The sequence below is a fragment of the Suncus etruscus genome, chromosome 5 (genome assembly GCF_024139225.1).
Source record: "Suncus etruscus isolate mSunEtr1 chromosome 5, mSunEtr1.pri.cur, whole genome shotgun sequence".
Taxonomy (NCBI): domain Eukaryota; kingdom Metazoa; phylum Chordata; class Mammalia; order Eulipotyphla; family Soricidae; genus Suncus; species Suncus etruscus.
This window is the reverse complement of record NC_064852.1, coordinates 112,219,144-112,231,955: the sequence shown is the minus strand read 5'-3', so window position 1 is coordinate 112,231,955 and position 12,812 is coordinate 112,219,144. Positions and strand designations below refer to the sequence as shown.

General features: G+C 38.9%; 1 protein-coding gene across 1 annotated transcript in view; it reads left to right on the top strand.

Annotated features, from left to right (window-relative positions):
* Positions 1–12,375, top strand: part of ZDBF2 (zinc finger DBF-type containing 2) — a 22,919-nt gene extending 10,544 nt beyond the window's left edge. Inside the window, 3 exon segments of the mRNA XM_049772906.1 lie at positions 5,558–11,189; positions 11,191–12,074; positions 12,219–12,375. Coding sequence (XP_049628863.1) covers positions 5,558–11,189; positions 11,191–12,074; positions 12,219–12,375 — 6,673 coding nt within the window.
* The last annotated feature ends 437 nt before the right edge of the window (positions 12,376–12,812 follow it).

Sequence of the window (12,812 nt, the reverse complement as noted above, 5' to 3'; positions counted from 1 at the left end):
TGAGGATTGAAATGGAATTTTTCTATTTTTAGCCATATGTCTATCCTCTGAATTGTTTGTTGATCTGTTATCTAATTTTATATTGAGTTATTTAATAGTCCTTTATATTTTAAGTATGTTGTATATAGTTTTTCAGACTATCTTATATCTCAGTGCATTATTTTTCTCCATATAAAAATTATACATTTTTACTGGCAAGTTGGGGAGCAAGAATGGTGTGGGAGGCACTTAGGGAACATTGGTGGAGGTAAGTTGACGCTGGTGGTGGGATTGGCCCTGATTCATTGTATGTCTGAAACTCAACTATGTAGGACTTTGTAAATCAAAATGATTTCAATCAAAATAAAATTACACATTTTGACAGAACCAAATCTAAGGATATATTCTATATGAATTCTTTGTATTTTTAGTTTTTTATAGTTTTTATATGTGATGTGAGGCATAATTTATTAATTTTATAAATATATTATCTTTAATAAATATATTACTAGTAAGAGAAAGTAAATTCCATATTTGTGTAAAATATATTTTATCTACATGTTAATGTATAATTTTAAATATCATTTTCACTTAAAATTTAAAACAATATTTTTTAAAAATTGAGGTAATATTGATTTTAGGACTGTAAACATTTCTGAAGTACAGTTTCATACTTTTTCAAATATCTTGCCATGCCATCACTGCTACTAATATATGATCAATTTATCAATGAGTAGGCTTTTATAGATTATCTGGGTGTGTCCAATTTAATCATATCACTTCTCTATTTTTTTTCTTCTTAAAAAATTTTACATTAACTTAATTTTATTGTTTTTGTTTGTTTGTTTTTGGGCCATACCCTGCAGTGTTCAGGGGTTACTCTGGCTCTGCACTCAGAAATCACTCCTGGCAAGCTCTGGGGACTATATGGAATGCCTGGGATTAAACGCAGGTCAGCTGCATGTAAGGCAATTGCCCTACCTGCTGTGCTATTACTCCAGCCCCCATTACCTTTATTTTAAATACCATGATTTACAGTGTTGTTCATAATACAGTTGTTTCTGGTGTTTAATGTTCCAACACTTTCCCAACACCAGTGTAACATTCCCTCCACTATTCTTAGTTTCCCAACCTTCCTGCAGCCTTCCCCTTTGTAGGAATACATAATTTATTTAATATTGCTTGAAACAACTAAATAGTAATGGAATTATTTTTTAAATTTTTTTCTTTATTTAAACATCTTGATTACAAATATGATTGTGATTAGGTTTCAGTCATTTAAAGAACACCCCCCTTCACCAGTGCAACATTCCCACCATCAATGTCCCAAATCTCCCTCCATTCTACCCCACCCCACCTGTACTCTAGACAGACTTTCCAGTTCCCTCATTCATTCACATGATTATGGTAGTTCTCAGTGTAGTTATTTCTATAACTGCACTCACCACTCTTTGTGGTGAGCCTCATGAAGTGAGCTGGAAGTTCCAGCCCTCCTCTCATTGTCTCTAAGGATTGTTGCAAAAATGACTTTTATTTTCCTTAAAACTCATAGATGAGTGAGACTATTCTGCATCTCTCTCTTCCTCTGACTTATTTCACTCAGCATGATAGTACTCCATGTACATCCATGTATAGGAAAATTTCATGACTTCATCTCTCCTGACGGCTGCATAATATTCCATTGTGTATATGTACCACAGTTTCTTTAGCCATTTGTCTGTTGAAGGGCATCTTGGTTGTTTAATGGAATTATTATTATTATTTTTTGTTTTTTGGGCCACACCCAGCATTGCTCAGGGGTTACTCCTGGCTGTCTGCTCAGAAATAGCTCCTGGCAGGCACGGGGGACCATATGGTACACCGGGATTCGAACCAATCACCTTTGGTCCTGGATCGGCTGCTTGCAAGGCAAATGCTGCTGTGCTATCTCTCCGGGCCCAGCATTATTTTTTTTAAAAAAACTTTTTTTTTTTTTTTGGTTTTTGGTTTTTGGGCCACACCCGGCGGTGCTCAGGGGTTACTCCTGGTTGTCTGCTCAGAAATAGCTCCTGGCAGGCACAGGGGACCATATGGGACACCGGGATTCGAACCAACCACCTTTGGTCCTGGATCGGCTGCTTGCAAGGCAAACACCGCTGTGCTATCTCTCCGGGCCCTTAAAAAAACTTTTATTGAAAGAAAATTTGTGGAAATTGTCAAATATTTCATTGTCATTAGTCCAATGAAGATTGACTAAACTGTTTATTGCCAATTGAACATTCCATTGTTGGTTTTATTTGTTGGGCTTATGTAGCTTCTATGATAATTTCACATTTAATTTGCTGTGTTACTACTGGGAAGTCAATATTAAAATATGGAAGTGTCACATGACAGCAGTGCTGTCCAGGACTTTGAAGATCTGTGGAGCTGGACTGATGAGCTCATATGGCCACAACCATGGTTCATGGGTGTGGCTTCCAGGACTTCTGGAAGAACAGGAGTACAAAGGTGTGGGGGCCAAAAAGGGGCCCTGCCCTGGTTCCATATAGTCCCTGGAGATGTCAGTTACAAAACCTGCAACCCTGGAGATTGGTTAATGGTTAAGGGTCTCTGCAAAGAGAAGTGGAGAAGTTGTGCAGTTGGGCCATTAGTGAGGCAGCTGTTGTAGGGTGGGGTCCATGTGTTGCTCTGTGTGTGGCCTTTGTGTGTTGTGTGTGCAACTGCAAGGGCTTCAGAAAGATGGGGGACTTGCCTCACCCCCTTCGAAGGAACCCCCATTAGATCAGATGTGAAGCCAGTATCTCTGAGTTTTTGCTGTTAGTTTTGCTGCTCTTTTTGTTTTGTTTTTGTTTTGTTTTTGTTTTTTTGGGTCACATCCGGCAGCACTCAGGGGTTAGTTAGAAATCGCTCCTGGCAGGCTCATCTGGGATACCGGGATTCGAACCACCATCCTTCTGCATGCAAGGCAAATGCCCTACCTCCATGCTATATCTCCAGCCCAAAGTTTTGCTGCTCTTTTGAGAGTTAGGTGAGTCTGTGATGCTGGTCTGTTGAACAGACATGGTGGTTGACTCCCAGATTCTTTTTTCCAAATAATGCCTTCTCCTTGCTTTATTATATCCAATTGATAAGTGATATCATCTAGTATTTATCTTTTTTCTTCTAAATTATTTTACTTAATTTGACCCCCTTTAGTTTAATTGACACAAAATGGCAAATATTTATCTTTTATTTTGTTTTTGGGCCACATCCATCATTGCTTATGCCTGGCTCTGTACTCAGGGATCACTTCTGCAGGTGCTTGGGGAAATCATATATAGTTCCAGGCATGAACCAGGGTCAACAATGTCAAAGGTGCATAGTGGCTTACCCCTGGTCAGATCTCTAAGACCCCTTATTTTTTCTTATAGCTGATTACTATTCCATTTTTTAATCTATAACCTTATCATTTTTGGCTACACATTTGTCATTGGACACTTTAATTGTTTTTATAGTTGGTCAGTTCAGTTGTGAATAGACATGTAAGAACTTAGATGTGCATGTGTCTTTATGGATTAATACTTTTGTGTTCAGACAGATTCCCTGGGAGTGGAATTGTTGGGTCACATGGTAGACCTAATTTTTGTTTTTCCTTTTGTTTTTGGTTTTTGGAATGAACACACACAAATAGTGCTCAGGAGTTACTCCTGGCTCTGCTTCAGGAATTACTCCTGGCAGGCTTGGTGGATCAGATGGGTTGCTGGGGATCTAACGTGGGTCTGCCTTGTGCCTTGTGCTTGACTTCCCCGTTGTGTTTTTACTCTAACCTTATTTATTATTTCTTTTGGGGCCACATCAAGTTGTGCTCAAGCTTTTCTCCTGGTGTCTGTGCTAAGGGATTCACAGATGCCAGTGCTGGGGGCAGTGTTTCCAGGAATTGAACCAGGCACATTCTAGGCAAGTGACTTAACTCCTGTATTATCTCTCTGGTTCTAGTAGATCTTTTTAATATTTTGAGAAATTTCCATTATGTTTCCCATAGAGGCTTGACAAATATATATTCCCAACAATACTGTTCAGAAGTTCCTTTCCCCCCCATATCTTCATCAAACTTGTTTTTGGCCTACTTAATATATACCATTCTCACAGTTATGAGACTTGTCATTGTAGTTTCAGTTTGTATTTCACTATAAAAAGTAATTATGGGAGGTTTTTTTCATGTGGTTATTTAAGTCTTTTCTTTGGTGAAGTGTCTGTTAAAGTTTTCTTGTAATTACTTTGTTTAGGCTTTATCTTTTCTTTTAATTCAGTCTTGGTAGGTTGTTGGATTTTAAGACTTTGTTTATTTAGAGGGGGGCATTCAACTTTGTGGTTTGAAGTTTTTTGTTGTAGGCTTTTATGGTTCTTTGCACTGCTATAGTGTTTTCTTTTTCTTCATCATTTATTTATTTAGATTTTGAGGTATAACCAGAAGCACTCAAGGGCAATTCCTGCCTCTCTGCTCAGAAGTGACTCCTAGTGGTGTTTGGGGACCATATATGCCTTCACTTCTGTACTAAATTTGGCTCTGTCCCATTTTTCTCTCTTTTATTTCTGATCCTATTTTAGGGTTTTCTCAGTTTTTTCCTTACAAACTTAACTAAGGATTTACAAGTTCATCTATTCATCTCTTTCAAAAAAAATCATCATCTGTATTGCCTTTTTTATGTTCTATTTTATTTATATAGTTTTAGGTGTCTTTTGTGACTTTTTTCTAATACTTTTTGTTGTGAGGTTAAGATTGATATTTTTCTTTTTTTTTTCTGATGTCAGCCTACATTGCTATGAACATTCCTCTTAGTAATTTTTTTTTGTTTGTTTTGGGCCACACCCAGCATTGCTCAGGGGTTACTCCTGGCTGTCTGCTCAGAAATAGCTCCTGGCAGGCACGGGGGACCATATGGGACACCGGGATTCGAACCAACCACCTTTGGTCCTGGATCGGCTGCTTGCAAGGCAGACGCCACTGTGCTATCTCTCCGGGCCCTCGCTTAGTAATTTTTTGAGTGATTTATTTCTCTTTCCTTATATTCCAATAACTCAAGTTTTCACTTTTTTCTCAGGAATTTGTTTAGTTTCCCCTTTGGTTTCCTCATGGACTCAGCTAGTATTCAGTAACATGACACTTAATCTCCATGTATTTGAGCCTTAACAGTTTTTAAAAAGTGACTGATTATTTGTTTTACATCATTGTGTTATGAAAAGATATTTACTATGATTTCATATTCATGTCTATACTTTTTATTTCATTTTTTCTTACTTTTTGAGTTTTGGGATTCACCTGACAGTTCTCAAGGGTTACTCCTGGTTCTGCACTCAGTACTCACTTTTGGTAATGCTCCAAGGCCCATGTCAAGGTTCCAGAAATTGGACAAGTCTTGTCATCCTTGTGCAAAAGAGCTTAACCACTGTTCCATCTCTCATGTCTTTATTATACTGGTCTGTGTCCCAGCATGGGATCTATTCATGGGAGTTTTCAATGGGCAGCAGAGAGAATTTGACCTTGGGTAGAAAAACGATAAAATATACTATGCTTTTTAAAAATATTTGTGTAATGCTTTTGCTGACTTTTCTTTTTTAGATCAATTCAGAACGTGAGACAAATGGGTGCTGCCTTGCCCTCTCAGTTGGTTCCTGCTGATGTAATTCCTGAGGAAATGAATGAGGACGATCCTGGAGTCAGAGAAGAGAGGCCCCCTAGGAGTGGTGAACCTCAAGAGGAGTTAGATTCCAGACCTAGTCAACCTCAGGAGAGCGTGCAGAATGTTTCCATTCGACCTTCGGTTATTCAAAAGTTGGAAAAGGGTCAGCAGCAGCCCTTGAATCTTGTTTATAAAAGTGGGGATGGCTTAAAAGAATTTAATCCAGTAGGTGTCAGTCAAACTACAAAGAATGGACAAAACATAGTATGTCCCTCAGTGAATTCTAATGTTCCTGCTGGCCATTTGCTAGAAAGTTCAAATGGTTTTAAGTCAGTTACAACTAATACTACTAAGTTGCTACATTTGGAGTCTGTTAGTAAGCATGACCCCAACAAAGCTGACAGATACTTTGAAGGGCAAAAAAGAGGCTCTAGAAACACTGTGCTAACATCTGCTGTAAAAATATCTCCAGTTTTATGCCAGAAATATAATGAATCAGATCAGAAATCTGTAAGTGTAAATTCAGAAAAATTGATTATTCAGGGAGCTATAAAACCTTCAAATAAAACTTTGTCAACTGGCTTAAAATCTCATGAATCAGTAGGTGCTGAAGGCTTCTCAAAATATGAATCTCTTTCCAAATTAGCAGTAAACCCATCTGTAAATCCAAATAAAAATGAAATGCCTTCTCAGCAAGGAATCTTTGAAGATTCCATTTCAAAGCATTCTGGAGAATTTTCTAAGATGTATTGTGCCCAAGAAGAAGAGCTTATAGTTGTTAATCAGTCAGCCTTTCTGAAACAGAAGCCCTCAGCAGGTTCTGAAATGAAATTCCAATCTGGCCATCTTCAAGCATCATCTGATCAACCTGAAGAGAATGTACCAGACCTTAAGGAGGAAAATAAAAAAGGCCAAGGAAATAATAAGAATGCTTTGGGAGGTTCTGAAATGAGTGTTGATTACAGATCCTCTTTTAATGTACTAACTGACCAATCCGAAGTAATGACCAGAGAAACAAATCTTTCTAAAGAAATAGACATTGATTTGCAAGACACACGTGATGAATCTTACTCCTTTGAAATAAGTTCAGATGACTTTTTTCAGTTGACTGAGAATCAGAGTCATGCAGATGTCAAAGACACAAATATCCAGAAGGCAGTACCCATTAGCCTGGTAGATGAAAGCTATAATTCCAGTGATTCTGAGATGGATTTTGACTGTGATGCTTCACTTCAGCTTGTAGCTGATTGTCTTCAAAAACCCACAGAAGAGAACCTTTCTAAAGAGGTATACATTGGTTTGGTAGACAAGAACTATGGATCTAGTAACTCTGAAATAAGTGCTGATTCTGCTTCCCCACTTCAGTCAGTCGTCGACCAACTCCCAGTGGTTAGCTTGGAAACAAAACCTCAGAAGTATCATATTTACTTGGTTGATAAGGAGTATGGATCAAGTTCTTCTGAAGCAAGTTTTGATGATGATATCTCCCTGAAATCAATTCTTGACCTTCCTCAACTGACTGTCAAAGAAAACAACCTTCAGGTTGTCTACTTGGAAGATGAGGATCATGATCCTGGTAGTGCTGAAGCACATCTTGGTTGTGACATCGCTCTCGAGACAGCAACAGATGACCCTCAGAAAGCTGACAAAGAAGTAAATCTTCTTGAGGAGGATGGTGCCATGGAAATAAATCCTTGTGGATTTCAGGGTCTTAAAATCGATGTCCATGCTCATGTGGTGGCTGACCATTCACAAGTAACACTCCAAGGGGTAGATCCTCAAGAAGTAGCTATTGACTTGGAGAACAAGGATGATAATTCTAGTGATTCTGATCTCAGTTTTGCATCTAACGTGTCCCTGTATCAGTCAACAAATGATGAACCTCAAGAGATTTTGAGTGAAGACAGTGAGGAAGAGCCAGATATTGACATGGAAGTTAAGAGCTCTGACTGTTCCAGTTCTGACTTGACCTTTGATTCAGATCCTCCTTTCATATCTGCCACTGAGCGTTCTGAGTTGGACATTGCAGGAATAATGAAAAAATACAAACATCTGGAAGATAAGAGTTATGGGTCAGATAGTTCTGAATTAACTTTTGATTCTGATTTGTCTCTTTGCTCAGTTGATCAATGTCAAGTAGCTGTTTATGAGGAGAAACCTATAGACCCAGAAAGTCAGGGCAATAAACCTTGTGTGTCTGAGATAAATTTTGATTCTGATATGCCTCTTCATTCAGGCAATGATCAACGTGCAGTTACTTTAAAACAAATACTCACTCAAAAGAAAGAGTATGCATATTCAGAGAGTATACATGGTCAGCCCAGTGATTTTGAGATGCAATGGGAGTCTTCTGCTCCTTCTCAGTCAGTGACTAATCTCACAGAAGTTGCTGTTAAAAGACTGGACCTTCCCAAAGAAGAACAGGCACATTCAGAAAATAAGGAATATGAGTCTAGTTGTTCTGAATTAAATTTGGATTGTAATAGTTTTGATGCAATGACTGAACATTCTGAAGGTCCCATCAAAGATGTGAACATTCAGAAACAAAAGTATAGGCACTTAGAAAATAAAGATAACGAACCTAGTACTTTTAAAATCGGCTTGAAATCAGATGATCCTCTCGGTTTAGTGACTGACCATCTAGACATAACTGCTAAAGAACTAAACCAGAAAGAAGAACCGACATGCTCAGAGTACAAGAACAACAGGTTAGGTGTTTCTGAACCAAGTTTGTATCCCACCGTCTCTCTTCCATCACTGACACACAGACCTGGAGTGGTTGTTAAAGAAATCCAGCTTCAAAAAGAAAAGCATTCAAGCTCCAAAGATAAAATGGCCAAATTTAGTGACCCTGAAATAAATTCTGATTTTGAAGCTCCTTATTGTTCAATGAATGAACCTCATAAGGTTGTGAAAGAAATAAATGCTCAGAAAGAAGCACCTGCTGTCAGCAACAAAAGTGTCATATGTAGAAGCTCTAAAATAATTTTGGATCCTGGTGTACCTCCTCAGTTCATGACAGAAAAACCTCAAATAGCTGTTTTACAGAAAGCCCATGTTGATGTGGGAGATGAACTACCTGAATCTAGAGGTTTTGAAATAAAATTTAATAATAAGAACCCCTTTTATTCAGTCATCAATCAATCTAAATTAACCCTTTTAAAGGAAAAGTATATTGATCTGGAAGGTACAGACAGTGAATCTAGTGAGTCTAACATACATTTTCATTCCACGGAAGTTCTTACTCCATTAACAGAACAATTTCAGGAAGCAGATAGCCAAGTAAAGCCACAGAAGGCAGATACTGGCTTCGGAACTAGGATGGGTGAAGCTGTTGATTCTAAACTAAATGATTCTGATATATCTTTTCAGTCTGTAGCAGAACAATCCGAAGTAAGTGCTAAACGACTTAAACTTGAAAATCAAAGTCATGTGTACTTGGGAGATAAGATCATCCAATATAAAGACCCTAACAAGAACTTGAATTCCAATTACTTAGTGCAGTCAATAGTTGGCCAACCTCCAATAAACATTTTGGGGCAAGAACAAATTGAACTGGAAGAGAAGCATCAGCAGTTTTGTGGTTCTGAAGTAAGCTTTGATTCTGATGGTCCTGTCCAGTTAGTGGCTGACCAGCTTAGAGAAACTGTTAAGGAAATTTGTCTTTGGAAGGATGCAGCTGATGTGGAAGATAACACGGATGCCCATAAAGATCTTGAAATTTTATATGAATCTGGTTCTGTCTTTACATCAGTATCTGGCCAACCTGAGGACATCCATAATGGGACCCACCTTTGGAAGAAGCATACTGATGTGGAAGATAAAACAGTTGAGCCCAGAAATTCTGAAATAAATTTTGCTTCAACTGAACCTGTACAGTTTGTGACTAATGAATTTCAAGAAAATATTACAGAACTGAATCTTAGGGAGCGGCAAGTTTGTATGGATGCAAAGGGCTACAAACTCAATGATTCTGAAGTAATTTATATTTCATCTAGTCCTCTTCCATCAATAACTGAGCACCGACAGAGTTTAGAAGAAGCACATGGCAGTTTGGGAGAGGAGAACGATGATCTTTCTGGACCCAAAATTCATTTTGCTCCTGACAATCCGCTTGAGTCAGTGACTGACCATCTTCAGAGGGGTGTTACAGAAATATGTCCTTGGAAGGAAGGTCACGTTTACCTGGAAGATACTGGTTATAGGTTTGGCAGTTTTGAAGTGAACTGTGATTCTGATACTCCCATTCACTTTGTGACCAATACATCTGTCACAACTGTCAAAGAAATAAACTTGCAAAGGAATGTTGCTAATGACTTAGCAGACAAGAATTATGATCCTACTATTTCTGAAATCAAATGTAATTCTGGTGTTTGTCTTCAGCTGAAAGTGGATGAACCTCAACTGATCTGCAATGAAATAGACCTTGAGAAGGAAGAGCATGGCATGGAAGAAAAGACCGGTGATTCTGAGATAATGTGTGATTCTGATACCCGTCTCCAAATAGTCCTTGACCAAGATGAAGTGTCAGTCAGGGAAACCAATCTCCAGAAGATGGTTGTTATGGATCTAGTGACTGGAGATAGTGACTGTGAAGTGATTTCTGATTCTGAAACTTTCCAGCCTGTAGTGATTGACTCGCCTCCCATGACTGTACAGGGGGCCTTTTGCATTAACACAGAACATTTTGATCTAGAAGGTGACAGCCAAGAATCCTGTGTTTCTGAACTGAGATACCCTTGTGAAGCTTCTGGCTCCAGAACAAAGAAATCCAAGGACACATTCAAAGTCGTAAACCAGAAGAAAGACTACATTATTCTGCAGGAGTCAAGCTCTGAGTCTTATGGTTCTGAAGTGAATTTTCAAACGGATTCCTCACCTCACACCATAACTTGTCAGACCAAAGAGCCCAATAAAAAAAAAATGAAATATAGTGACCCAGAAGGTAAGAAACGTAAATCAAAAAGCCCTAAAACAAGTGATACACAGGAAGGTTTATCTCAGTCAGTGGCTCATCAACAGTGGAAAGCTGACAAAGGATCCAGCTTCCAAAAAGATGGAGTCAATAATAACCGAAAAAAAAACAAGAAGCGTGACTCCAGTGTTTGTAGACTGGATTGTAGTGCCCTTCTTGAGTCAACCCATGATCAGAATGTCGATAAAATTGTGACTGTACAGTTAAAACATCTATCTCCAGAACCTCTGAGTGATGAACCAAATTTTCAGTGTGGCTCCTCACTTACAGGGGACCCTGGTGTGAATAAAGGAGACTTTGTTAAGAAGATGTGCTATACCCTGAAGGAAAGGAAGCTAGATTCCCAACCAAGTTCCTCTTCTGTGGTTGATTCTAATAAGACCGCAGATCCAGTGCAGAATGCTATTGAAGATAAATCTCAAGAGCCTGTTCTTGAAGCCTCCCCTCATGTCCCAGCATCCTTTGTGGGGAAAACATTGTCTCAGATAAGAAAAGAAGAGGACCTGAAGATCAATGCTCTTGTGAAGGAATTCAGGGAGGGCCGTTTCCACTGTTACTTTGATGATGATTGTGAGACCCATACAAATAAAAAAAAAAAAAAAAAAACCAAATAAAGGCAAAAAAGTGACCTGGGCAGATCTAGGTCAGGACACAGCCTCAGGTCACATTCTCTCAGCTAATGATTCAGGTGTTATTTTGGAAGTTAATGACTTTTCAGTGGCCTTTGATAAATTCAGCCATTCTTATCCAACAAAGATGCCTTATGATCTACCATGGCGAGCAGCTTCTCGTTGCCAGACTGTGAAACTCAGTCATGGAACCCAAACTAGCCTGATGAGTCACCCAGGGAAAAAAAGACTGAGACAAGCAGAAGACTCCCCGAAGAGGAAGCAATCACACAGAAAAAGGAAGAAGAGAGTCGAACCAGAAAGACTTGAATTTCCCCAGTCTTGTAATCACGTTTTGAAGCCTTTGCAACCCAATGCCTTACTTTACATTCTTTCTTCAAACGTTTATAAAGTAAAGGAAGAAGAATCCTCAAACTTGTCTACAAAGCTGCCCCTGTGTCTTGAAAATAATGGGGTTCTCAGAGTGCAGTATAAGTATAAGTTGATTTCCTTTGGTTGTTGTGATGAGCAAGTTGGCGTTAAGACTCCTTTGAATACAGGAGCCCCGCAGAACGAGGGCGATATTTGGGTTAACGTCCATTTTGATGGGAGTAAACTGAAAGAAGAAGACAATGATGACTTGCAAAACCCTGTAAAAGATCAACTAATGACACAGGAGAAGGAGGATGGAGATTGTGTGTCTTTGGAAAAACCAGAAAGTTTGAATTCTAATGAGGTTCCTAAGGGAAGTGATTTCCAGTTAACTCTTCCAGATGGTGATGTCACTCAAATCTCTCCAATGTCAGCCAGAGAGAAGAATTCAGAAAGTAAAAAGAAAATCCAGAAAAGGAAGTCAGCAGCTAAGATGTCAGGGTTAGCCCAAAAGGCTTGCCAACCAATCCTTTTCCAACCCCAAAAAGGAATTGCTTCCAAAGAGCAGTTAGTTTGGATTCATACCACCCTAAATGACATATTTAGAAAGTACATTACAAAATACTCTGTTTTCTTGCTTCATAGATATCAATCCAGAAGCACGCCTGTCAGACCACGTCTGAGTAAAAACCCTGATGCCGGTAGATCAAAGAAGCCCAAAAGAGAGACTCAAAAGCTTCTGAACCCAGTTCCTTCTGGTGCGGAGAAGGAAGCAGCAGATGCAGGCTCCCCTCTGAAGTGACTTGTGCAGGCTGCCCTGCACAAAACCCCTAAAGTGCTTCCCTGAAGCCCTTTTGTGGGGTTCTGCCAATTTCACAAGCATTGTTGGACTTTTTCCTCTGAAGCAGCCTGCACAGTATTGCAGAAAGAGGAATGATGAGAAGACATGCACTAGGCAAAAAAAAAATAAACAGACAGACAGACAAACAAACAAACAAACAAACAGAAACCCTTCGGACTGTGAAAATTGATGCTCTGAGAAATTTGTGTTCTTCAGTACTGTCTTCTGATAGAATCAGGTTGAGACTCACCCACCATGCTGTGTGGTAATGAGGAAGAGGAGAAGATTTTTGTTGTTGTTCAAACTAGTTAAAGAATCATTACTTCAGTGAAAATACATCTGTCTTTTTTTCATGGACATAACTCTCCCAATTTTGGTGGGAAAACAAACCCTCAAGT